This window comes from Rissa tridactyla, chromosome 6, assembly GCF_028500815.1.
Source record: "Rissa tridactyla isolate bRisTri1 chromosome 6, bRisTri1.patW.cur.20221130, whole genome shotgun sequence".
In the NCBI taxonomy this organism is placed as follows: domain Eukaryota; kingdom Metazoa; phylum Chordata; class Aves; order Charadriiformes; family Laridae; genus Rissa; species Rissa tridactyla.
The window spans coordinates 70,344,230-70,370,156 of NC_071471.1; the positions used below are offsets into that span (position 1 = coordinate 70,344,230).

At 42.3% G+C, this 25,927-nt stretch overlaps 1 protein-coding gene across 1 annotated transcript in view; it reads right to left on the minus strand.

Moving 5' to 3' along the window:
• Positions 1-25,927, minus strand: part of C6H10orf90 (chromosome 6 C10orf90 homolog) — a 70,118-nt gene that overhangs the window by 32,284 nt on the left and 11,907 nt on the right. The window contains exons 2-3 of the mRNA XM_054206752.1: positions 3,406-3,500; positions 60-1,143 (exon numbers count right to left, since the gene is read on the minus strand). Of these exons, the coding sequence (XP_054062727.1) occupies positions 60-1,143; positions 3,406-3,500 (1,179 nt within the window). The remainder of the gene's footprint in view (positions 1-59; positions 1,144-3,405; positions 3,501-25,927) is intronic.

Here is a 25,927-nt window from a genome sequence, read left to right on the forward strand (position 1 = left end):
GGGTCTGTTCCAGCCTGAACCCCTGCTCCACCAGCCTGAGGTTTCTGGAAATTACTTACCTGCCTCATCACTTGAATTAGGAAGCTGGAGAGAAAATGTAGCATGAGAGCTGCCAGATTGCTTATCGTCCTCTTTCTTTGTTGTTACTACGTTATTAGGTCCTCTGGGTATATCCACAAATGCTGGAAGTTCAGAGACAAAGACACTTTGTAAAGGGTATGTACTACCCAAATAGCCTTCATTTGTTGTCTCTCTATTAATTACATTCTTTTCTGTTAAGTCTGCACTCCAGTTTGATCTGAGTGGAGTCTTGTTTTCTCCTAGGAGCTTTGTCTTAAGTATCTCCTCTATTGGCTCTCCATTAGCTATGCCATCTACTCCATCTGCTGTTAATCTAGACGAACTGCAATTTATATTGAAGGACAACACTGATCGGTGAATTTTTTGGCATTTAATCCGAGGTTGGTCAAAGCACACATTGAGCGACTTGTCTAAATAATAGATAGTATTTGGACACTGCTGAGAAACCTGAAGGTGGACACATGAGACGAATGAAGGTGGTACTTTCTCTCTCCCATCCCTGCTTTGAAGATCCACGCCATTCTCCTTGTCTCCAGGGTCAAAAATCCACTTTCGTGACTCTTCACCTAATTGTGAGCAAGGTTCAGAAATCTTTAATGGAGAGACATTTTGGTTTGGAAGGCCGGGCGGAAGCCAGCGTCGGAGGGCAGCAGGGATTTTGCTGGAGGTGGTTGACACGGCGTTGGGCTCTTGCACAGCCCCAGCTCCACGTGCTGGGTCACCAGAGCCTGCAGCAACACGCCTGGCTGTAACAGTTATGGAGGCAAACCCCTTCTGCCGGTTTTGACACTGTTTTCCTTCTGTGATGGGAGAGTCCGATGGAGATGTGGCGTCATCTAAAGAGGCTTGAATTTCTAATCTGCTGGGAAGAACCGTAAATGCTCTACTAATGTTCACTGAGCCACGGTTAGCCAAAGATTGCTTGGTGTGATAAGCACTGGGCTGGGGGATCGTGGACTGCATAGGCAAAGCGGGCTGATTTTCTTTTGATTTATCCTCATCAATCATCTGCGAAATAAGTATCGGTGAAATCAATTTTGTATTTTCTGATGACAGAGATTCCTGCAAATGAAAAGATTCAAATCATCAATGTATGCTACCATAATATATATAAATGTTTCTCATCTACCATCTGTCACACTGGACAGTTTTGTTTGACATTTCTTGTTAACTTTCGATTCATCCAAACTTCTTTGTCATTTGAAAACACACGCTCTTGAAATCAGTTCTGAATTGTCTGGGAGACTTCAATAAAAGCCTTATCACTCTGGTGCAAAAAAAATATTAAAATCAAAAATGTGTGTTCTATGCTATTATTTTCAGTATTTAACCCATTGTCGCAGTTGGGATTTGTGGCTGCTATGTTTCTTTAAAAATGGACATGTCAAAGGCGGTTGCCAGTTTCAGACTCTAAACTGCTCTTTCATGACAGTCTGCTGGAATTTAAAATGCATTTAAGTATATGGTGAATCATTAGCCTGAAGGTCCACGTGTGCCGTCACATGCTGCAGAGGACAGGTGGGCACCAGGGTTGTGACTGCTCTACAACCTCACCAGTTACACGCATGGAAAAACTTCTCTGTGATCCCTCCCTCAGTGATATAATTTCCTATAAGGGCTCCGGGTACCATTTTAATTCATTAGTTTCCTCTTGCTTATCATTACTTGGTGGCACCTATCAACGATGTAAAATCACATATGTCCAAGACTGATTGACAGGGGCCCAGATTCATTTTTCCAACTATGACAGTAAACATCTATCTTGATAGACCGTACATTACGTCACTTGATATGATAAAGGAGGTGCTTTTATGTTAAAGCTGTCCGACAAAGAATAAACCTGAGTTTAAGATCTCCTGCTATTATTATCCACACGGCTGGTCACAAAAGTCACATGCAATAACGCATCTGGCCTGATCTGTAAATTGGCTGTAAATTGGCTGATTAGATTGCTCCTGCCCTCTGTTCCTTGATCTCCCAATCCTAATAGGAAAAACACACGGAATTGGCATGCAAATTCTCAGGATTAGCTCCATAAGGAAAGTTCGGTCAAGTTCATTGGGGGGTTAGGTGCCATTCGCTAGCTGTACTTCTGCTTGTTTATGAATTCATCGCAGACCTGGGTGTCTATCATCTGATAACTAATGACGGTAGCTGACAAGTATTTCGCAAAACATAATATTCTTCTTCCTCAAGGAAGACTATGTGAGTGACGGAGTTGTGACCTCCCGGGTGCCACGGTCGCCCTTCTCAGAGCTCGGGTGCCAGGGATGGGACCCTGCGCTGAAGCCGATGGGGAAAACCATTCCTGTGCTCCTGTCCCCCATCCATGGAAGCAACACAGACAACAGGCTCCTTTGTAACTCTTGGGAAGGCTGATTTGGGAACCCAAATAGAGAGAGTTAGATCAAGAATTTATTAACGAGGTGAAGTGCTGGATAAATTTTATCAACTCTTTAAACCAGCTGCCTGTGGTTTTGACAATTCAATAATTTCGCAGCCCCAGGGAGAGAATTTTCTTCCTCCTTTGTTTCTTTCATGGTTTGTAACAACATTTGCCTCATATTTTCCACACTGCATTTACTTCTACCTACAGGTTTAAGACCTTTGCACGCTTTCCAAAACTCTCGACTTCCACGAGATTTCTACAGGGCACCAAAGAAGAATGTTGCTTGAAACACTTTATTTTGGATGCATTTCTCATGCTCCAGTAGTTAATTTGACATTTATTCCTTTTGTTAAGGGCTGCACAGATGGAGACATCCTGCAAGAGTCCAAAGGCACGTCAAAAATGCTCCCAATTATCTTCAAACTCATGCACCAATATTTTAAATAATTTGCTTTCCCTTTTTCTGCCTGAGTATATGTATTCTTCCTTCCTCCCAACCTTTGGCAAATAAATGGATCTTTAAGTTTTGACCAGCTGATCCTATGCTCGTTGGGAGCTTTCAAGCTTCACAGCATCTTGTGAAAAAGAAACCCGCGCTCACACGAAGTAATTGTGGCGAACTGAAAACCTCAGGCTCTATCATGAGAACACCTGAGACAGAGTGTACTGATATTTGGCATACCACTTGACTTACTCTCCTGAGGTGTTTTTAACAACCTTTTTCCCACTCACAGAACATGCAATTTTTTTCCTCCTCACAAAGAGCACGTGGAATCACAACATTTAGCCATCATTTTAGTTGGCTTTTCTGCTGCCTGAGTTAAGCCTAGCTAAACAAAACCAAGTCCAAACACACTGCTCAGCAACCAGCCATTGTTTTTTAAACCTGAATGCACTCTGCTGGCTGCTATCTAAACATAATTTATTTATTTTACCTTGGTAAAGCTTGATTTTCTCTCCGCAGCGGTCTCCCGCCGAAGGCCGGTGCATGTCCTCTGACCATCAGTGCCCCACCACTTCTGTGTCACTCCTGGGGAAAAAAATGCAGAGAAAGTAACATTATTTGCGGTGTCCTGGAGGAGACGAGTTTGAAAAATGTGGGTTTAAATGGAGTGCAAGCAGGAGGGGAAGAGCTACAGTAAGTGTTCTGATTGCCCTGGGATCTCGTTATCGGAGGGATCCTATTTCTCCCCCTTCCCAGGAGCGGTGCTTGAAACACCCCTGGGGTCCTGTTGCCAAGATGTGTTTGTGGGCAGCCCCACAGTGTGCTCAGGGCCGGCCCAAAGCTTGACTATCTCTGCTTTTGATTTCCGTGGCTTCAGGCACAAGAGTGGAGGAATCGGGGAAGACGGGAAATGAGGATTCCAACAAACGTCATTTTTGTGTAGCCCGCAGAACCGGGAGCACAAATGAGCACATTAATGGGCCGGACGCTGTGAGTTGGATTTCATTTGAACTAAGTCACCTCCACATTTAAAGAACCACAGTAATTTTAAATCATATTCACACATTCTATTACATCATAACTTTTCTAGTTCAGTGGTAACTATTACATCATTACATCAGTCTCCGATTTTGTCATCCTTTGCTTTCTGTGGGCGCTAGCCTGTCTGCAGCTTTTTACACAGAGCTAATTTCCATGTAACACGGAGCCTGGGCTATTGCAATGATGCATTACGTCTGCTGTCAAGAGTTTTGCCAGGAATTACGTTACTTTCTATTTTGTAATAAGCATCCAAAATTAATTTTCAAAAATTCTCTGTTTGGACTGAAACCTCTTGACATTGCTGGCTGTTGCTTTATAGCAACACGTCACACCACCAGTAAGATGTCTTTTTTTTTCTTTCACTTATCTTGCCACAGAAGTTGGTAATTTTTTTACTAAGCAGAATTTCAGTTTACATGTAACATAATATTAACAAAGGAATATAAATCAGCTTCACCTTAAAAAGTGTTCACTAATGCATATCCACCATAGCACCACGGCTTCATCTCCTTGGGTAAGGGGTGGAAGGGAAAGAGGGGGAAGGTATCAGGTCCATCCTCCATTGAGAGAACTCCTTGAGTCCCACCACGGACCAGCAACCAGAAAAAATGAACTAGATGTTTGATTAACCTTCTGCTTTAATAAAGTACGCTAAGGTATACTTTAGTAAAGCATACTTTATTTGCACAGCTCCAAGATGCCAATGCCACTGAGTATATTCATAGCTGGTGTAAAAAAAAAAAAAAAAAAAAAAAGAGGTTTGCTTTTGTCATTGAGCAAAAGAAGGTCCTGAGCAACAGAGAAAACAGCTGGACTCATTAGCCACAGTACGGAAAAAAATAAAATCCAGAAAATAGCCGAGCAGAGGGCCCACTACACATTTCTTGGCAAAGAAATAACGCACAGTTGCAACCAGAGAAAACGCAATGAACCTGATCTAGCACTGGGTCGTGGTCACTGCTGGCACAAAACACGGGCAAGATGCCCTTGGAGGCTGGTCCTCGCTCTGTTGGGGGACACAGGGAGAAGGAGGTGCTGTGCCTCCAGTGAAGGACAAAATCCACCTGCATCCACAAGCGGTGGGATAGGGGTAACTGCTGGGTCAGCCTGATGGAAAGGTTGTTTTCAGTCTATCAGCACTCTGGTGAGTTACACGTGAATACCTCCACGATGAAGAGCTGCTACATATGCTGTCTTATTCACTTTTTAAAACAGCTAAGCAGGGAATAACTTGCAGGGAAGGATAAAGAAGAAATTGTTGGATTGAATTAGGGCAAGACCTAAAAAAAAAAAAATCCAAAAGTTTGATAGACAAAACGTACGTAATTAAAGCAACAACTTCACATAAGTTATGAATATTTTCCTCAAACACTTTACAGTAAGAAAGCCACAGTTGTCTCAGATAGGGCTGCAAAGCTACAACAGGAGAACATCAACTTGTGAATGTCAACCAGTGCGTGAGGAAATCCAGAAGGCTGGCCGGAGATAAATCAGATCCAGACAGGCACGCTTTGCCAGAGGGCCTTTCGTGAATTTCATTCAAATGCATTTTCAGCACAAGAGAAAGACGGTGTACTACAGGGTCAAACAAGAACAAGTTGTCAAAGTCCACGCAGCAGGTTACATATAACATGCAAATTGTTCTTATCAAAGTAACCTCCTGTAATTAGCAATAAGCTGTTGGTAGAACCTTCCAATTTCACACAGATCCCTTGGAATAGGTTAGTTAATTCTTGCTTGTTTAACTCGAAAAAGTAGCTGTTTCTGGAGCAGGAGAGTTAGGAAGAAGTGAGGTGGGAAGAAGAGGAGGAAATGTTTATTTTCTTTGCTAAATCATCCTGAGTGGAGTTTTGCATTGCATTTTGTACCATATCCTGTGCAACGGCAGTCTCATATTACTATGGGAATCCTATTGTTGAAAAACACTCAGACTTTCGGCAAGTCGTTTCAACTAGTTGCTGAGATAGATTAAATGGCATTGGTGGCAAAAGCTCTGGTATTTTTCATGATATTAAATCTATTCTTGGAAGCTTCACATGTGTTAATTCATGTTAACAGAACAAGCAAAAAAAAACCAACCCCCAAACCTTTAAAAAGAGCTTGAATCTGTGTTTGAAATGAAGACACTTCAGGGAACACAAGGTTTTAGCTGAGGTGTCTCCCATACGGAGGTTTTCATACAAATCCTTATTGCTGACAAAACACATTGCACTGGAACTCTTGTTGCACAACGAAACGCAAAGTTCAGTTTTTCCCCTGGTGCGAAAGCATGAAAGAAATGGCATTTCAAGTACTTTCCATCCCTGTGGGGAGTATGAGAAACTTATTTCTATCCGACTTGAAATCCTGAGGATTTGCTTAACCTCCCCAGACCTTCCCTTCCCACAGTGACCCACCTCTCCAGCTTACAAATGGGAGATGCGATGAGGAATAGAGGAACAGTTGCTGGCATATGAACTTTGTCCTATTACATCTTCACTCTTTTTATTTTTTTCCCCACAAATACTGTTTGTTGAACCAAATGATACGCTCCTTGGCAAGGCATCTGGACATCCGGCTACAGACCAGGGTTTTCCTAATTACGGAGTGCAGCTGGAACCGATTCTCCCAGTCTCGAGTGCCTGGATGTCTGCCTCGGGCCAACTGGCAGACAGCTCAGATAATGATTCAGAAAAGATGTACTTGTAAATCAGCTTGCTAAAACACAGATGGATTGCAAAGGTGAGGGTGCTGGTGAAAAATAGTGTTCCGCGAATGCTTGGCATGCACAGGACAGCCCAGTTTGTAGCCAGCTGAGGTTTTGTACAAAACTTGAGACGCACATGAAAACAGTTCACGGATAATGCTATTTTGCCAGTGTTTCAGGTCTTTGCTAGACACTTACAGACTGCCATGCTAGGGGAGGTTGTTTGATGACCCCCAGAGGGACACTCTGCAGAGCTGGAATGACTTTAGACCAGTGGCCTTGGCCTCAACTCCAGTTTTTGTCATGATTTCAAGGGGAATCAGGCTCCCTCACAGGTCCATGGCAGCCAGGGTCCCTACAGTCCCAAGGTCAGCACTCTTGATTACCCAAAAATGCCCAAATTCCCCCCTCAGGACCTGAGGGCTAAAGGACATCGATGGCTTGGCTGCAGGGTCAGACATCAGAGCAGTCACTCAGCTGATACAATATCTTTGGCATCACGTAAGCCTTTTTTTAAAGCCTTTTTCTGGATGTCAACCACACCACACAGCTCGGTGTTGTCGGCAAACTGGCTGAGGGTGCCCTCAATCCCGCTGTCCATGTCACCAACAAAGGTGTTGAACATCACCAGTCCCAGTACCGACCCCTGAGGGACACCACTCATCACTGGTCGCCACTTGGACATCGAGCTGCTGATCGCAGCAATTTGGATGCGGCCATCCAGCCAGTTCCTTATCCACCGAGTGTTCCATCTGCCAAATCCATGTCTCTCCAATTTAGAGACAAGGATGTCATGCAGGACAGTGTTAAATGCTTTGCACAAGTCCAGGTAGATGATGTCAGTTGCTCTTCACTTATCCACCATCGCTTTAACCCTGTCGTAGAAGGCCACCAAATTTATCAGACATTATCTGCCCTTAGTGAAGCCATGTTGGCTGTCACCAATCACCTCTTTAATTTCCATGTCCCTTAGCAGAGTTTCCAGGAGGATCTGCTCCATGATCTTGCCGGGCACAGAGATGAGACTGACCAGCCTGCAGCTGCCCAGGTCTTCCTTTTTTCCCTTTTTAAAAATCAACTTGGAGGAATTAATTTATACTTTATTCTGTTTAAAACATTGGATGTGTTTAAATTTTCTTGTGACTTATTTAATTCAAATACCTGAGGAAGCCTTGAGGAAAAGAGTGTCATCATTAAAGATTCACCATGCTCCCTCTCAGTAGGGGTTGGGAGAGATCATAATTCACTTCTTCAGATCTGAAGTGAGTCATCCAGAAAAACCATCCGGACATTACAGATGCATCTAAGAGGAAAGCCAAGTCAGAACGAACACCAGAACCAAACCCACATCTCCTGATCTTTCTCATGTGTCCTAAAGAAGGAATATCATGAAATTGCAGAGATTATTGTCATCTAAAAATAAAACCGAACAATGAAGCTAAAGTTCACATGCCTGGCATTAAAAGTAGAGACGGACAAATGCTGAAAATCCTACCTTTTACCAAAGTCCCTGCTGATATTAAATTGATTTATAGGGGATCTACTAGCGAATGTTGTGTTTACTTGTTAGTGACGAGAGTGATGCATCTCCAGAAAGCCTTGGCACCCGTCAAGGACGTTATCCTCAGCCTTCAGAAGTGGTGTTAAGTTCAAGGAAGAGGTGAGGCATCGTGTTGATGGTGGTCCAAAGGCAGCACCCCAGTGAAGATGGGGCACAGGCAGGGCAGGAAGGCAGCCCCATAGCCACACGTGGATTTTACTCTCTTACGATCTCATGAAAACGCACCTGAATTTCATCTCTGCAGGGTTTGACATTCAGCTGCCTTCATGTAAGAAGACAGCAGCGTTCACTAAAATACTTAAGGAGCACACGATGTCATCCTGATAGCTCAAACACAGCTAGAAACCACCCTGTACTTACCCATCAAGAGAGGCTGACAGAGGGAGAGCACATCGGTCCTGCTAAAGCATCTTTGCTGAACTTATAAGAAGTAGCGTGCACCTACTTACAATGGGGGTCAAACAGCAATATAGATTTAAAAGGGGAGAAAGCAGCTGCCAACTCTTTTCTTGAAGTCTTTCTTGTCATGAAAAAAGCCAAACCAATACAAACAAGTACCTTGCCACAAAGGAAAATACTTGAACACAGTTGCACAAAGATAACAGTATTTTAAGGCAGCTTTGTAGGGAAGATTTTCAAATCAGAGTAAGGAAAACAGCCTGAAATCATTTCAGTCTGAACAGGATTCATTATGTAAACAAAATAGAAAAATATTTTTTTAAGATGTCACGATGGATTTTCTTCTATTACAAGTAGCATCATGAGATTTGTTAAGTGAATTATCTTTCCTTGCTTGCACACCTTGAAGCTGTAGCTGGCTGCCTGCAGAGATGATTACAGGATCCGCCACGGAACGGACAAATGAGTTCTGGTCTGCTATCAAAAAGCCAGAAGTCGTAAATCTCTCATTATCCATGCCATTAGAAGCAAGGTGCTCATCGGGGGGCGAGAAAGAGCACTGGAATTACGTCTTGAAACCCATGCATAAGAGAAAAAATATTGTGTTTTCATTATGCATTGCTATTATTCTTTATCTTCGCTTAATAAAATAAAGTGGGAAATCACCCCCAGCATATTCATCACACACACAGAGACAAAACTAAGTAGATTCTTCCCTTTCTCCTCATCCTCCAAGTTTTATTTCTTATTTTAAAATTTTCAGTGGTTTGGGGAGGACCACATTCCTAGGTTTCTTTAAGCAGCATAAGCTTACGCTGACAAATCTCAGTCTCCAGAAGCAGCGACTAACTCACCAAACCTGCCAAAGCCCAGCTGTGTGGACATAACTCAGGCCAAGGACTCAAACGGGAGCACAGGGGAAGATTTAACTGACATAGGTTTGATTTCTCCAGTCTAAATAACATGGTCTGTCACTGGAGCTCCCTGCTGGAGCTCCTCTGAGATCTTTATAAAATGTAGTAGGAGGGGAATGGGAAGCTTAAAGACACGGTATTAGAGGAAGGATATCTGTAAAGCATGGAGAACTGGCGTCGATCACAAGGGATAAATATTTTTAAAAGCCGAATAATTTTCTTTCATAATTTTTCTTCCGTAGTTTCATTACAGAAATGGAAGAGATGTCCTAAGTGTCACAGGTTCCTGTGGCAGTGAGAGGAAGAACTGGAGACAAGGAGCAAGCCATCAGGCTCCTCAGTGCTGATGAACCAAGCAACAGAGGTCTCAAAGCTCCATGGTGCCCCCCACTTTGATGTCTGGTGGGACTGGCTTCCACCCATCTCTTTGCACCACTAAAATCAATGCACTATTGTCCATATATTTCACCAGGATTCTGGGAGGTGGATACTTTTGTATAATTTGGACACAATTCCCTAAGAGGATTTTGTAAAGCAGTGAAAGATTGTGCACGAGCAGCAAAAAAAACCCCAAACTGTCCTTGAAGAAAAGTACTCCCCTGTAGGTAAGGTGGGGTTGGACTCAGAGGGCTCTGAGCAACCCAATCTAGTTGAAGATGTCCCTGCTCATTGCAGGGGCGGGTGGATTAGATGACCTTTAAAGGTCCCTTCCAACCCAAACTATTCTACGGTTCTATGATTCTAAACCTGGCAATTGTGATACTTGTGTGAGGTGCTCTATCCTCACACCAAGGTAAGGGGCAGCACAAGGGAGATGACACCTTTAGTTTCTTGTCAAAGTTCCTGTTTGGTGCCCATCTTGGTTTTTTGGTAAGCTGTTGATGCTAGAAAGTTATTTGGGATTTTTTTAAACAAGTCTTCCTGTGGGGCTTCAGCAGCTCTGGAAGCAGCATCTGCAGAGGAATCACCTGGAGGAGTTCTGTTCTGGAGGTGATGTTTGGGACCATGCATGATGGCAACTAAATGGAGATGAAGGGCTGACGGGTTCTGAAAGTCTCTCACCAAAATGGCACAGGAGGCAGAAGAGAAAAACCAAGCGCAAGGTGATTACTGGAGGCCTGCTCTTTCATGTGAGAAATACGTTACGCTGACTTTTGAGTTAGACAAATTTGACTAAAGCATTTAAATACAACCATTAGATGTGCCAGAAGTTTGCACAGAAAAGAAGATAGACAGGAGATAGAGACAAAGAAAGGAGGAGAGTCCAAGCAACAGCAACATTTAAATTTTTCCCGTTCCACTTATCTCTAGTTTTGAGGCATTCTGAATACTATTCCTGGTTCCGATCCTTGCACTAAGATTCGTTAGTACCGATTGCAACGTTATTTGGTTTATTGACCACTGAGCACCGAATGTACTTTCAAGATGAAGATGTAACTAACAGAAAGATTTCATACAGAAAGAGCTATTGGAAGGGATCCTCCGCCACTCTCAAAGTCCCCTTCACATCACGTTATTAAGACATCCACATTTTAGTGACCACGTCCCTGTCTGAAAGTCCAAGAGTGTTTAAGATAGCCAGAAAATTCTTCAGTGACTGTAAACTTGACAAATGTTATGCATAAGCAAACAAAGGAAAAGCAGTTCTGCGGCCAAAAAGTATATTTCTGAAGAGTTATTTCAGTGCTATTACATGTATTCATGTAAAGGTCATAACATGCACAGAATTTGATGGTACAAATGGATTTTGCAAATAAAAATTCCACCCATGTTACTCAGAACTGGTAGCAATTACAAAACAGGCACATTTGCCTAAAGCTGCTTATGCATAATAAGAGCTAGAGGTAATTGTTTGGCCTCAGTGATTCGGTATTTCTTACATTTATCTGCTTTTGTAAGAGCATAACTTTAAGACAAGAAACTGTAGAGAGGACAAGAGAAAACCTGTGCACTGTCTGCTATCCATGCATTTTATGACTCAATATATATCCTGCTGCAGGGATTTTTCACCCTGATTTTGCTTAACAATGGTATTTGCTTTATTGATTTTTTTTTTTTTCTTTTAAAACTCTTAATACGGTGGTGGCTCCAGAAAATGATGTGTGCTGTGGGTACAGATGCTTTTGTCAAGACATCAAAGTAGCGATTCCAACACACATCTATATTAGACCAATTCCGTTTCCAAAACAAAGAAACAGGATGTTCACATGAGCCAAATTTGACACTGAACAATTTGTACAACGGAACTAAACTCAGTGGAGCACCAGGCATGCCAGATTTAATAGAGACTTTTCATGTTATTTTGTATAATGGAAGCATTCATTTTTGTGTAATACTTGGAATATTATTTCTTTCTGGGAAGTCTTTCACATTAACTGCTGTGATTACAGACATCAGAAGCTGCTTGATAATAGGGGATGCAGTAGGCTAGAACCAAGAGAAAAAAAAAACAACCATCAGCGTTCATACGATAAAAACGCAATAGCTAAGATTTAAATAAGTATGAAGCCTAAAAAGTTAAGTTTCTAACTCACTAGTTTTATCACAGAGCAAAAAGCTTTATTTTGCATAATTTAAGACTACTATGAAGCTCCCACTAATTTCAGTTGCCTTGACTCTAAATCTAACGACTCTTCAGCAGTTGAACTTAGTGATTATTTTACCACGTAAAACTTTTTGGTTGGTGAAATGATACCTACGTTTGCCTTTTGAAGGGAAATTGAAAAACCAATCTCTATTCATAGTGTGCTTTTACCATGCGGCCGTGATTTGTTTGATCTTGGAATTAGCCCTTTTGAATTCCATTGCAACAGGTTTAGAAACACAGATCACGCTAGAGATTAAAGCAAAAAGGTAGGAATATAAATATAAAACAAGGCATGGAGGATTTTGGTTTTACCACCAGATTCAACAAAAGATATCTGGTAATTGCTTTTGTTTGTTTGTTTGTTTAATCACTCAGGCTTTCAACTCAGAAATGGAGGGTGCAGAAAAGCTTGGAATCAATGATTAACTCTTAAAGCCCTCAGAACCTTAATTTTTGGTGTCTTTTAAATATGGGTGGCAAGGGATGACATTTAGAGTTTTCGAGCTCTCTTTTGGCGGCAGATGTCACCGCAATGAGAAGGAGCGGGGCTGGGAGCACCCACCCGGCCCCACCGGCCGAGCAGCCCTGGCCGGACCAGGCAGCCGTGGCCGCTTTTCCCAGAAGCAATAACTTGCTGCCTAGCAACAACACAAAACTCATGATTGTTTGTATATTCCATTTCTCGTGCAAAACTAAAAGCTCAGATCCCAAATTATTGCATTCAGCAACATCAGAGCTGCAACAGATGGATAAGAAAACGCATTTTCCTTTACTTGCTGCAAGACTTCCTTGCTCTCCGGGTTGCATTCTTAAATATACACACAATCCCCAACACATTTTGATGCCAGACCAATCCAGAAAATATTTCAATATGTGAATAGTTATTTTCACAACAGTTGTCCTCTAGGATCTACCACTACGACTAAAGTAATTCACATACCTATATGTTTTAATGATGAGGTCACTAAGAGTGATTTAGGGCCAAGCACAAAGGGTCACGTTCACTTGGGCATCAGCATGCTGGATATCATGACAAAACTATGCTTGCAGGGAAGTTGTCCCTCTGTTTTAGAAGTCCTGATTTTTCCTAACTATCATTTACTACAAGTGAAACAATCAAAGAAAAAACAACAACAAAAAAAGCCCTCCCACAACATTTTTGCGCTGTGATCTCTACTTGGAACAAATTTTTAACCTGAGTTCCAGAAGGAATTTAATTTATGCCCTGTCCTTCTGTGTGTCCAACCTGGGGCTTTTGAGCTTGTGGGCTGTTTCAGCCAACATGACAGAAGGGTCGATAGCTGATCTCCGACAAGCTTACTGCAAAAATCAATGGCTTTGTAGAAATGAGAGGCTGCCAGAGAGAGAAGTTCACCACGTTTCCTCCTGTTTGATCCACAGACGCATTGACCAGCCGAGCAGGACACCCCTAGCGCCACATCGCTGGTGGTGGGTGCTGGTCCTTGTCCTGGGAGCAGAGGGAAGAGGGGATGGGTGAGGAGATACAGGGAGGAGGGCACAGCACCAGGAGACACTTGGATCTCAGGGTACCAACTCACGGGCTTGATCTCTTCCTCTCTTGATCTTAGTCTGTATTTTTGATTTCATCTCTTTGTTTTCTTTCTCTAAAAAAATACGGAAATCTCATGCTAAGATTATAGAAATTGAGAGGCTCGAAGAAAAGTCAAGTGCTAGAGGCTGATCTAATGATGCCGTAACTGCTTGACCCCAGTATTGCTGTACAACATCTGTCCTCTTTAAAGTCACATAGCAAACCATTACTGGAGTAGTTATCTTCCTAAATGTGCCTGCTATGATAGACACAGCATCGGATACCCAAATTTTACTACAGAGAATACCTGGAATAATGCTGTGTGAAGTAATAACTGAACAGCTTAGGTGGGTATAATGAAATGCTGAAGTAACTATCTATCGAAGGCAAAATTAAGTTGTTCTGGATGATTACCACCACCACTTTGTTTGTCCTACAGTTGTTCTGTTCAGCAACAATCTCTGATCCAGAGCCAACACATAAGCCATTAAATAATTTAGCTGCACTCTTCATCCAGCACAGCTCCCCCAGCCAAATTCTGACCCCTCTCAATTTCAGTCTTTCCACGGCCTGCTCTGGGATGAGAATTGATCCCTAAGGTCTCTTCAGGTCCACCAGTTACAGGAGACAGACTTTGCTGAATGTGCTTTCAAAAACCTCTTTGGTCATTATCGGTATTCTCTCTAACATTAACCACCATTAAATTCTCCAGCTAGAAGCTGCCGAATGACCTACAGGACATTACCAAGCATTTTCAGGCTTAACAAGGAGGATCCTAAGAGTTCACAACCCCATACTGGAGACACCGACGCGCAGGTGGGATGTGACCAGCTGGTGATCTGTCTGAAGCCAAGAGCAATGAACTTTTCATCGGGAGCAGGGGAGATTTGCCCTTGCGCAGGGAGCCAGTGCAAGCCTGGATGCTTTGGCAAAGGAGAAATTCGGGTGGAATTTTCTTTTAGGAAAGTTTCGGCTGGAAATTCGGTTTAGACATAACACCTACCTACATTGCTACGGTCCTTGTGCAAACCGTACTTTGGGGTCTCTGCTCTCTATTTTGGGCTGGCTCACAGCTGAACTCTCATGCTACAGCACAATTCTGCCCCAAGCAATTCTCCCACACAATTCTCTAACCCAAGCGAAAGCGCCAAAATAAAATCTCTTGGAAGCAGGGGGCATTTTATGGAATAGGTTGCAATTATTAAACCGACCTCCTCACACTGGACTTGAAACTCCACTGTGCCAGTGGATTACTCACTGCCAGTCACACTGGCTGACTTAGTTAATACGTGCATCAGCAAAACATAATAGCTAGTCCTACACGGCTTCTGAATCCTTGGGAAAATACAGCTCCCACCCTTCTTCACCCCACAGCCACGCTCCTGGGCTAACCTCAGAGAACTAACGCGTTACTGTGGGTACACTCTTGTCCGTCACGCTGCTGCTGGGCCCACGCTTTCCCATTTTAGGATGGTGCCCTGGCTAAATTCCCAGCCACAAAACCACTGCAGGTAGCTGCGAGAGGCCAGCTGAGTGCTCCGCTTCCACTAACTATGATGTCCCTCCTTCCAGAAATAACAATTTCACTTCTCCTCTGAGTAGCCTGTACCCTCCCTTCCCCTTTCTCACACCACAACTACATCTTTCTACCCTCATTTTCTTGGGCCAACAGGCCCAGACCAACAAAGTGTCTTTATTGGATTACTTGAAGTTACTCTGGTTAACTTTCAATGTTTTTTAGGATGGGGTGGGGTTTTGGCTGTTCTTCTGGTGTTTACTTTTTTTGATTTGGGATGGAGATTATTTATGTCCAATCAAAAAAAAGTTAACTTGGTGACTTTTACATCCAAAGGCAAAGCAGATAAGAGCTTGGCCTTTCCTGGGGCACATATAAATGCGTGCTGGGAGCACTCCAACAGCTGCCCCACCACGAGGCGCCAAACAGGGTCACAAGCCAGTAAGGTTGTCTTTTAAACCACGGACATCGATTCTCCTGTTGGAGCTGAGATCTCTTGTATTTTGTTTCCCATGATACATAACACGCAATTTGGTTAGTGAGAACGGTAAACAGATGCGTATACACAGGTATTGATTCTACAGAGTACTGCATTATTCAAGAGAGTTGAAACTAAACGGCCAATTTTTACAACAGAAGTATTTACTGTAAACTAAAATCCCACCAACTGAAGCCAGCTTGAGAGGATCAGCACAAAATTTATGTGTTGCTTTAATCACTGAAAAGACTAAGGTCAAATAACGGTAAGAAAGAAAAAGCAAATTCAGGGCTACTCTTTTGTACGTTGCTTAACCTGTCCTGTTATTCACAAACCTGCAGCACAGAGAGGGACACCTGCAATGGCAGCCACAACAGCACGTTTAACCTTGCATTCATTTGGGTTAAAGGTTTTCACCCCCTCAAACAGACCCAAACACAGGCTTTCAGGGTAGTGCCTTTTTAAAAAGAAAAAAAAAAAAACAAAACACACTTATAAGTAAGTATACTATTCAGATGCTTAGCGGGATAAAAGCCATCTATGTCGTGTAAACAAAGAAACAAAAATTTCAGCAAGTCATTCGTGGTCTTTTAAATAAAAGGCCAAAAATGCTTCTCATGCCCTAGACTGAAAGCATTGTTTTGGAAGATCAGTGCAGTCTACGTCATATTGATTTAGGATCGTTTTATTACTCTAAATGTATCACTGCACTAGTTAGAGTAACATTGGGATTAATACCTTGGCCAGAACGTCAATGCTTATAGGTTTATAAATGCAGATTTATATACTTCATTCAACATTTAAGGGAAGTTTATTAATCCACAATTAGGTGGTGGGCCGCTGCTTTTTAAAATTTATTAATTTATTTAATGTAAATGAAGTACTGAAACTGAGCACAAAGTGTTTCTGTACCTTGGGTATAAATTAGCGTTTCTGACTGTGGTAGCCATAGTGACAGCACTAGGATTTTTCCAGGATTTTCCAGGTTGGGGGTTTGGGTTTTTTGTTGCTGTTTTGGTTTTTGGTGTGTTCCTCCCAGCCCCACCACCCCCCGACAGCATTGCCAATTTAGTTCCCTGTTGCTTTTAAAAAGTAATAGCTAATTCGATAAGGTGCTGTTGACTTCCCTGAAACTAGCCAAGAGAAAGTTCCACCATCTCCAAAATTTATTCTTCCAAACCCCCTGCTTTTCTACCAAAGCTTCCAGTTAGCAGTTACTTATTGGCAGAGCTGGATTAAGGTCTGGAATATACTAAACCCAAATTATTATAACTTCACGCTCGGATTCCTGGCGTAAACTCCTCCTTTGGGGAACCAACCCCAGGGTTAGATCCATCAGACTGGGTCAAAACTAATAGAGAAAGGAGCAGGGAAGGGAGCCCATGCAGTATGAAGTAATGCTGTAATAAAATACGATATTTCCTTGAATGCGGAGTTTCCAATAGCTTCACCTACAGCAAGCTATGATAACAGCCGCTGCTTTGTATGAAGAAATAAACAGCTTTATGTTACTGACCTCTATCACATATAGCCATGAAATCAGAGTGCAATTGTAGTTATTTGCTGCTTTTTAGATATTCATTTCTCTTCCCCGGTGCTTAAGAGGGCTAACTGAAGGCAGCTTATACTAGATTAGGCTGCCAACACCTTCATGCATTATAGGCTTCCAAATACAATTTTTCCCTCTCAGAAGGGGAAAGCGTTGAGTCATTTCTTTTAAGGATCCGATGGAGGTTATTGCTCATAAAAAGAAAAAGCCAGGTTCAAGGCAGGGCTAAGTGAAAGGCAGCCAGCCGGCCGCAGCCCCGGAGAGCAGCTCCCAAGCCTCCCCGGGACTCGGGCTCCCGGCTCCCTTGCTTTGCTCTGCTCACCCTTTCCTGGCTTAAATCAGCCAGGCACTAGCAGCTTATCCGAGATCATAACGTGGATTAACAAGGGCTCATCGGATGGAACCGTGTGCCAGAAATAATTATGGCTTAAAATGCAAGAGCCTGGCAGGAAGGGGTTGTCATTTGTGAAGCCAGTCCATTTAATGGAGAAATAACCCGCTTATTACAGTAGAGGATAATTTGGCAGTTACAGTTTCAGTGGCTCAGAGACATAAAATACAGTCTCATCAACGTGTAAGATTAGAAGTAATTAGCCCCTATATGGTAAAGTCATCAGTTAGAAACTAGACTCCATCTGGGGACTTTTTGTAATGATGCCTTAGGGACAGGTAAGATGGGACCTTTGACTTACGTGATTTGGAAGGGACTGAGACCTAATTAAATCCACAAAGATGCAGTAACTGCAGTAAGAGGGATTTTTAAATATGAAACATATTCCCTTTCTCTAAACAAACTAGGTATATTACACTCTGGAACAGTAAGAGAATTAATCACAAGACAGTGAGCAAACAGCTGCTGTGCGGCTGCCAAATAGAAGATGATACAGGATTATACAGAATTGAAGAACATTTAATAAGAATTGAAGAATATTAATAGTTCTTTTTTAAGGGTAAGGTTTTATTTAATTGTGGTGAAAACCAAACACACGACTCCCATCGTAAATCCAAGAGAGCACGGGGATTTTTTTAAAATCTGTTTTTCCAAATGGGTAAATTATAATAAACACTGATTGCCTTAAATAAATGAAAGCTAATTCTCTGGCAGAAATAATATACAATTTACTTTTTCACTCATTACAAAAAAACCAAACTTGCAGCTTTTCAAAGAGCTATTATATTTTTGCTACCGAGTTCCATAAAGCACTTACCATCTCCCATTTTCTTATAAAGGCTTGGCACTTTGTATTGGAGAAACGAAAAAATTTAAGTTAGGCTCTTAGCAATGATTGCCTCATTTACATGATCTATCTTCTCCCAAGAAGAAAAAAAAAAAATAAAAAAATCACTGTATAATATTAACATTTTTCTACCATAACTCAGTCCTCTGCATTTTGTCAATGCAGAGCTGGATCATTAAAGCCTGGAAGCTAAATGGAAAAGTATTTTAAGGCCATGAACTAAGAGTGGAGCAACAGAAATATACTGATCTCATGATATACTGATCTCATGTAAGTTCACACACTTCATCATGCTGCTTAAACAGACTAATTAAAACAGCATCAAACTCATATGTAGGCAGGTCAATGCCTAAAGAAGTTAGTACCATCTAGCCAAAAAAGTCAGTATTTTTTTTTTTTCTACATTTGTAAAACAACCACTTCCCTGGGCAGCCTGATCCAATGCTTTCAGTGAAGAAATTTTTCTTAATATCTAATTTAAACTTCCCCTGGTGCAGCTTGAGGCCGTTTCTTCTTGTCCTGTCGCCTTTTCCTTGGGAGAAGAGCCTGACCCCCCCTGGCTGCCCCCTCCTTTCAGGGAGCTGTAGAGAGCGAGAAGGTCTCCCCTCAGCCCCCTTTTCTCCAGGCTGAACACCCCCAGCTCCCTCAGCCGCTCCTCACCAGACTTGTGAATTCAGTGTTTTAATCCACCATTAAACGTCTGTGACGTTATACATTATTTGGGATTGCCTGTAGAACTGTGAACTCAATAATCCTTATTTCAGCCAGACTTGGTGAAAGGATATCAAACCAAGCCTCCAGCTATAAATACATTATCCCACACAACACATCCACAGTCAACTGCACAAATAAAAACATGTTATTAGCATGATGACCAAGACCATTCACTTAACAAAAAAAGCCCCACACAAACCAGCTACTGCCAATAAAGAATCCACCATGGTATCTCACTGGGGATGTACAGAACCACCATAACTCACATGCTGCCATGCTGAGCTGTGAAAACAAACCAGCCATCATTAGCATTTCAAAATGGATTAATGTTTTCCTTTAACTACAGCACACACATATGAAATGGTTTCTCCTCTGCACAGTAGGGTCACGGAATCACAGACTGGCAGGGGTTGGAAGGGACCTCTGGAGATCATCTAGTCCAACCCCCTGCCAGAGCAGGATCACCCAGAGCAGGTGGCACAGGAACGCGTCCAGGCGGGTTTGGAATGTCTCCAGAGACGGAGACTCCACCACCTCTCTGGGCAGCCTGTGCCAGGGCTCTGCCACCCTCAAGGTAAAGAAGTTCCTCCTCATGTTTAGGTGGAACTTCCCATGGTCAAGTTTGTGCCTGTTGCCTCTTGTCCTGTCGCTGGGCACCACTGAAAAGAGCCTGGCCCCATCCTCCTGACACCCACCCTTTAAGTCAACACTATTTGGTCTGACCCATGTGTCATTTCTGTGGATATCCACACGTGCATAATGTAGTTCCACCAGCAGCTATGTTGCAGAAGTTCAGTGGCTCTGTCTTTACAAGAAAGAAAAATGTAACCACTTACTCTGTTTTTAGAAGAGCATGATGAGCTTGATGGCTAGTCAATCACCATGAGAAAAATCAACAACAACCTAAATGCTCAAGTATTTCAAGCCTTCAAGTGACCTTTCAAGGGGATTTCAGTTCAAAAACACAGTATGAGAAAAAGCTATGGATTTTGGAATTCATCTTGTATCCAAAGCCCTTGCTAAATGTCTCTTAGAGATTGCTAGAAACGTAAAATAAACAGCAGTGGGGATCAAAGCTAGGAAAAAAAGAATTAAGGAAAAGGTGAGCTGGTGTCCAGCCAGTGATCTGGGTCAAGCAACGTATATAACTATTTGTCTTTGACTACATGTGTTGGAAATATCACTCGGCTTTCAGGAGGAGAATGATCTCTCCTCAGATAGTCAGTCAGAGAGACTGGGAAAGATGGAGGTGGACACAAGAAAACAAACAAACAAACAAACAAAACCCAAAAAACAAACCCTCACAGAAAAAAATAGTCCCAGCCTAATAGATCAGTCCCTGGGCAGGAAAACGCAATGGAGAGAAGGAAAGAGGAGAGCTTTACTGGGAAAACTCTGGGGACTAAGGAGGAGGCCTGCAAGGAAAGCCTGGCTCCATCTACACCAGAATAGAACAGCACAGTTAATGCTTTTAAAGCTAAGAGAGTTTTCTTGGTTGTTTTTTTCCCCTTTTTCTTTTTTTCCCCACTCCCGAACTAAAAGCTGAAGAAAAGTTGGTTATAAAAGCCTCTCTATCTTTGGACAGAGCGGAGAGGGAGAGTCTTAGGTGGAAAAAAAAAAAAATAAATAATCATTTCAAAGAACAGTCAAGACAAGCAAGACTGCATTTATACATGGAGCATAAAAATCGCAACGAGAGCAATACTAACTGTGTGAGTTCAAATAAGCATACACAGTGCAGAAGCGCTGAGTAATCCAGAATGCCTGTTTATTTTTAAAAAAGGGATATTGATATCCCAGGCATCTCATAAATATGACGGGATTAAGATAAATCAGTGGACACTATGGAAAAAAACCCCGAGTATAAATTACATAGAAGTGACAGAAGACCGGGCTGACAAAGGAGCAGAGCCAAGAACCAAGGAAAATACGCAGTAAACTGGGCAAATAAACAAAACACACACAGCAGTACCTCAAAATCTCCTTAAATTCAATTTCCATCCTAAATCAGCAGATGTATACTAAGAACCGATATTTTCCCAGAACGGCCCAGAAGGAGGACTGTTACTGCCAAACACTGACGATAAACAAGTGGGGACTTGTCCGTAAAAGTCAAAAAAGAAGCAATATGGTAGAGATCTACAAAAATCACAAACAGCTTTCGTAAGATGCATTGGAAGAGGTATGGGGAGACGTGAAACTACTGGGTAGTTACACACACGTTAGAAGATACTTTTTCTGCACAACACGTCATTAAATCGTGAACCTAAACGACCAGAATCAGGATAATGATGTAATTGGGTCGTTGCTCTGACCCGGTGTTGCTGTTACGGTACGGTCACAAGGCCTCTATAAAAGACACTGTGGGCATCCTTTAGAAATATTCAGGAAAATAAGACCTCAAGAAATAATGCAAAGGTGGTTTTTGGCTGGTTTTTGTTGTTGTTCTGGGGGTTGGGGTGGAATTTTGTTTTTTAGGGGGTTTTTGCCTTTTTTTTTTTTGTTCGTTTTTTAAACAGACCTGTTTGGGGTTTTTTTGCTGATCTTCAAAGCCATAATGTTGGTAAACTCTTATACACAGCTAAATGGTGTACTGCGAGCGTTCATGAATATGAGTGACTGTGAGAGGACACATCTTGATTAACCCACCGTTCACACAAAGACAGTCTGCAAGAAAATTCTACACTTCCCAAGGAGTACATTGTTCAAATAAATCCATTATGCACTTATTTTAGCATGTATAAATTGCAAAAACAAAACAAAAAAAAAAACACAACAAAAGGAGTTTGTAGCTGCTGTTCTTTTTGATGTATGTTTACGGAGGAATTCAATAAATTAATGAAACAGAAGTTCAGAAGTTCCACTTCAAACTTATTTATGCCAAAACAGCATGCACTGGGCTGAAGAAGAAATCTCCGTTCTAAAATAAAAGCTAAGCTGTTTATGGAAAAAACAAACCAGCACATTGAAGGCTTTTGCCCATCCCATATTTTGGGAGGATACTCTGGAGGACAGGGTCATAACTTCCACAGTCTGTGTTGCTGTTAGGAAGCAATGACAGATTTATTGTAAAGATTTGTCAGCAAGAGCAGCCAGGTCACTGTGCCCCAACACACAGGAAATGTTAATCTACCTGTAACCCTATTACAGATGCAGGCTAAACATTTCCTTCCCCAACCCATTGGCTTGAGAAAACATGTATTTACCTTATAAAGCTGTAACTCTGCATCAACATTCAGCTAATTGGAGGTTTACTGTCATTAATTTAGATAATATACATTCATCTTACAAAAATAGCTTCTAGCAGCTTCTTTAATTTAACCTTTCTTTTAGCCTTCTTTTTTTTTTTTTTTTTTTTTTACTGTCACACAACTAGCAATTCAGTGCTCACAAATGACCTCCCGGGCCCCAGTCATGCCATAACAATCAATGGTAGAAAAGTCATAAAACAGATTAAATTCTACAGCATTCGCTTTGATGAATTAGAGGAATTTGTTCCCTTTAGCTGCTCAGAGCTAACCTTTGATTTTTAGCTGAGCGTGCTGCATCAGAAAGAGTAAACTAGAAACACATAGTTTTCTTACTTGCGTAGCTGTAGTGGACATAGAGCCCCAGCGTCCATTGCAGTAAAGCTGACTTTTAAAGATTTTTTTGCTGTTTCTCTCTGTTACCTCACTACTTAAAGCAATATATGAGGAGGAACTTCCCATGACAAGGTATTTCTGTATAAACTTTGAGATTATTACACTATAATGATGATACTTTCCTACCTGGTGTCACACCGTGGCAGAATGGGGCACAGCTGAGGATCGCTTTCCTACAAAGCAGATGATCCCAAAGTAAAAAAAAAATTAACCTCACCGCTGCAAATCACGTGACATGTTTTGTTCAATGTAAAATTATTATTCACCATTTAAATTAAGGATTGCAAGGGAAATTCGTTCTGAGCTTTTTCCATTTCCCTCATACACACAATTTGGCTAATGAACCAAGAAACCAATTAGTGAAACATCTCAATTCATAGCAGGTTGAGGTAATCTTTAGCCAGGGCACAGTTAAAACTCCTGCACTGTGAAAAGAAGACTTTTCATCTTCAGAAACAGCCCTGTGGAGTTAATGAGCCCTCCTGATACAAAGCATCAGTGATGGCACTATTTGCCCAAAGACTTCACCTCTCCCCAGCAGCACCTACCAGGAAGCAGCAGAATCTGGGTGAAATCTCTACGCAAATGCAGCATTTTCTTTCTGTTGATATTCTGTGGATCTTGGTGGATGTGCAGTCTGTGGCAGCGCACGGCAGAGGTTGGATGGCTATATGTGGAGCTACGGTTTTTGGAGAAGCTTCATTTTCACGCAGCTGTTGTCCTCTTGCGCGTACAATCCTCTCTTACCACCATGCCTGAGTTTTGCACCCAAAGCGTTGTGCTGAAGACCTTCTCCCCATTTGCAGCCCTACTTATTGGGTCAGGCCGCTCTGGCTGATCTGAGCCTGTGCCGCGTGCATGGCTGAGGAGATGGACTACGATGGAGGCCACTTTCCAGCTCCAGCAGTGAGCCAGGAGCACCCTCTGAGATGCCCTGGTCCCATGAACCAACAGAAAAGGTCTTACACTTTAGAGACAAGAGATTTGAGGACTCAAAGAGAGGAGGTGGAGAGAACAGTGCTCAGACCAGCTGACTGGGAGGGCATATCTCAACTCCCACCTTCTTCCCAGGTGCTGGGATCCTCAGCCCAAACCCCCTCCTTCATGTCAGGTGTTTCAGCTGGTTTCTCTAGTTATAAGTAAACGGCTCATTAAAGGGTTAAAGAAACAGGAGATGGACTCCAGACCTGATATTCAGGAGTATATTTTCCCAGTTCCCAGAAGAAACCCATAGCCAGGCTGGAGGGTGAAGCAGGTAAAACAACAGAGGGTTCATGGGTTGAAGAAAGCACATAAAGGAATAGGGGAGGCATTCCACTGCTAGAAGGACATGTTTGCTGCGGGGACTGCTCATGCATTTTGCACTATAAAAAGTACTTTAATAAAGTACATTAAAAAATGAGAACCAGGAACTGCAGCCCAGGCATTCCTTTCTGCTGCTGTAAAACCAACATAGGTGGCAGTAAACTCTGTAACACAGAAAATACCCTTGTTTGCTAAGCCACATTTCTTCCGTGGGGTTTCCATCCTAGTACCAACTGTTTCTTAAGATGGTGTTATCACCCTTGGTTAAACTGATTAAAGTTATATGTTCTGTACCAGGGAGGCATGTGTGCACAAGTGCAAGACAGGCATCAATTACTACTGTTTCTATTAAACCATACAAATCCTCACACACCAACCTAGGACCCCAAAAGATTTCCCATCTCCCAGCCTTCCTACCACTTCTCACACCTCAAGCCCCAATACCACCCTTGACACCCAGAAGTCAAATCCAATCCGCCCTCTTCACGCATCATCCCGAATGCCTTGCAGCTAACTGGGGTCTCGGAGGGGAGCTCACCTGAGCTGGAAGAGGGGTAGAGTCATAGGGGTACGGCAAGGAGCTCCGCAAGACATGGATATTTTTTGGAGGTATTGCCTGTGTGGCGACACTTATCTCATGCAGCTCGGTTAAGTACTTCTACGAAGGCATGTGAGAGCAACCCAGCCAATATTCTAGTAGCACTATGGTGTGCACTTCGCAGTTTGGGGAATCCCAGGTTTAGAGGAATTTAATTTCAAGAGGAGAGCACTTCCAGGGATGATCCTCAGCTGATACCCTTTCTTGCAATCAGCCTGTGCAAGCCCTTGGAAAAAGAAGAGAAGCAACGCACGTCTCCTGGAAGTGAAGCCCGCCCGACACATGCGCGTTTAATGAGTCCCGGAATTGGACACAATTCAGAAGTTGTATACAGACAGACTCAGATCGCTACAAACATGAAGTGCAAGAAATAATTTGAACTACTCAAACATTATTGAGCTGCAATCAACTAATCACTTAGGAAAAAGACCAAGAGTCACGAACAGCTGAATGTAAACATCTTTTCAGCATGCAAGAATAGGCAAAAAGGAAAACAAGTATTAGGCTGCATAAGGAACAGAATGCATTATGGAAACTACAGTAGCACTAAAGATAATCTAGTGGCATGCTAAAGTACCCTCTCTACTACTGATTCTCATCCGTAAAATTTTAAGGAGACCCAAGTTGTTTAGGTATATCTGTTATTTTTAGTCTTTAGGTACCAGGTGCTGTTATAGCGAGAATTTGGGAATGGGTAATAAATATGGGAGGCTTTGTTTTTTAAACTCAGTGCATCAATAACCTCAAATTTGCCGATAAAAATATTTAATTCAAATTCACCTAAGAGTTCGTCTGAAGCTTGGGCTCAATTCGATGCTAGGTGGTAGAAGTCAGCCAATTCCCTTCTCCTTAGACTAGCGAAGAAAAAAGGAGAATGAATTTGACTTTATTTACAGCAATGGTAATATGATGAGAAGCGTGAGACTTGGTAATTGAGTCAGGAGTAGAAGTGGAAGTCTCCTGTGACAGCCTGTAATTGTCAGAGCTCCAGTTAAATTCAGCAGACACGGATTCAAGTAATATTTTGAATGCCTGGATAGTACCTGCATCAAACCTGGCCTCCGGACCTCTGGAGCTTTGCTTCTCGCTGCATCTTGGTCCTTCCATTTTAATACAGCAAATATTAACCAGAAAACTGTATGGGTAATTCTCCACTTCACGCTAAAAATACTTCATATAGAAGTGCATAAAAAATTCCATCCCCTAGCAACCGCGAGATTCCTGCTCGAA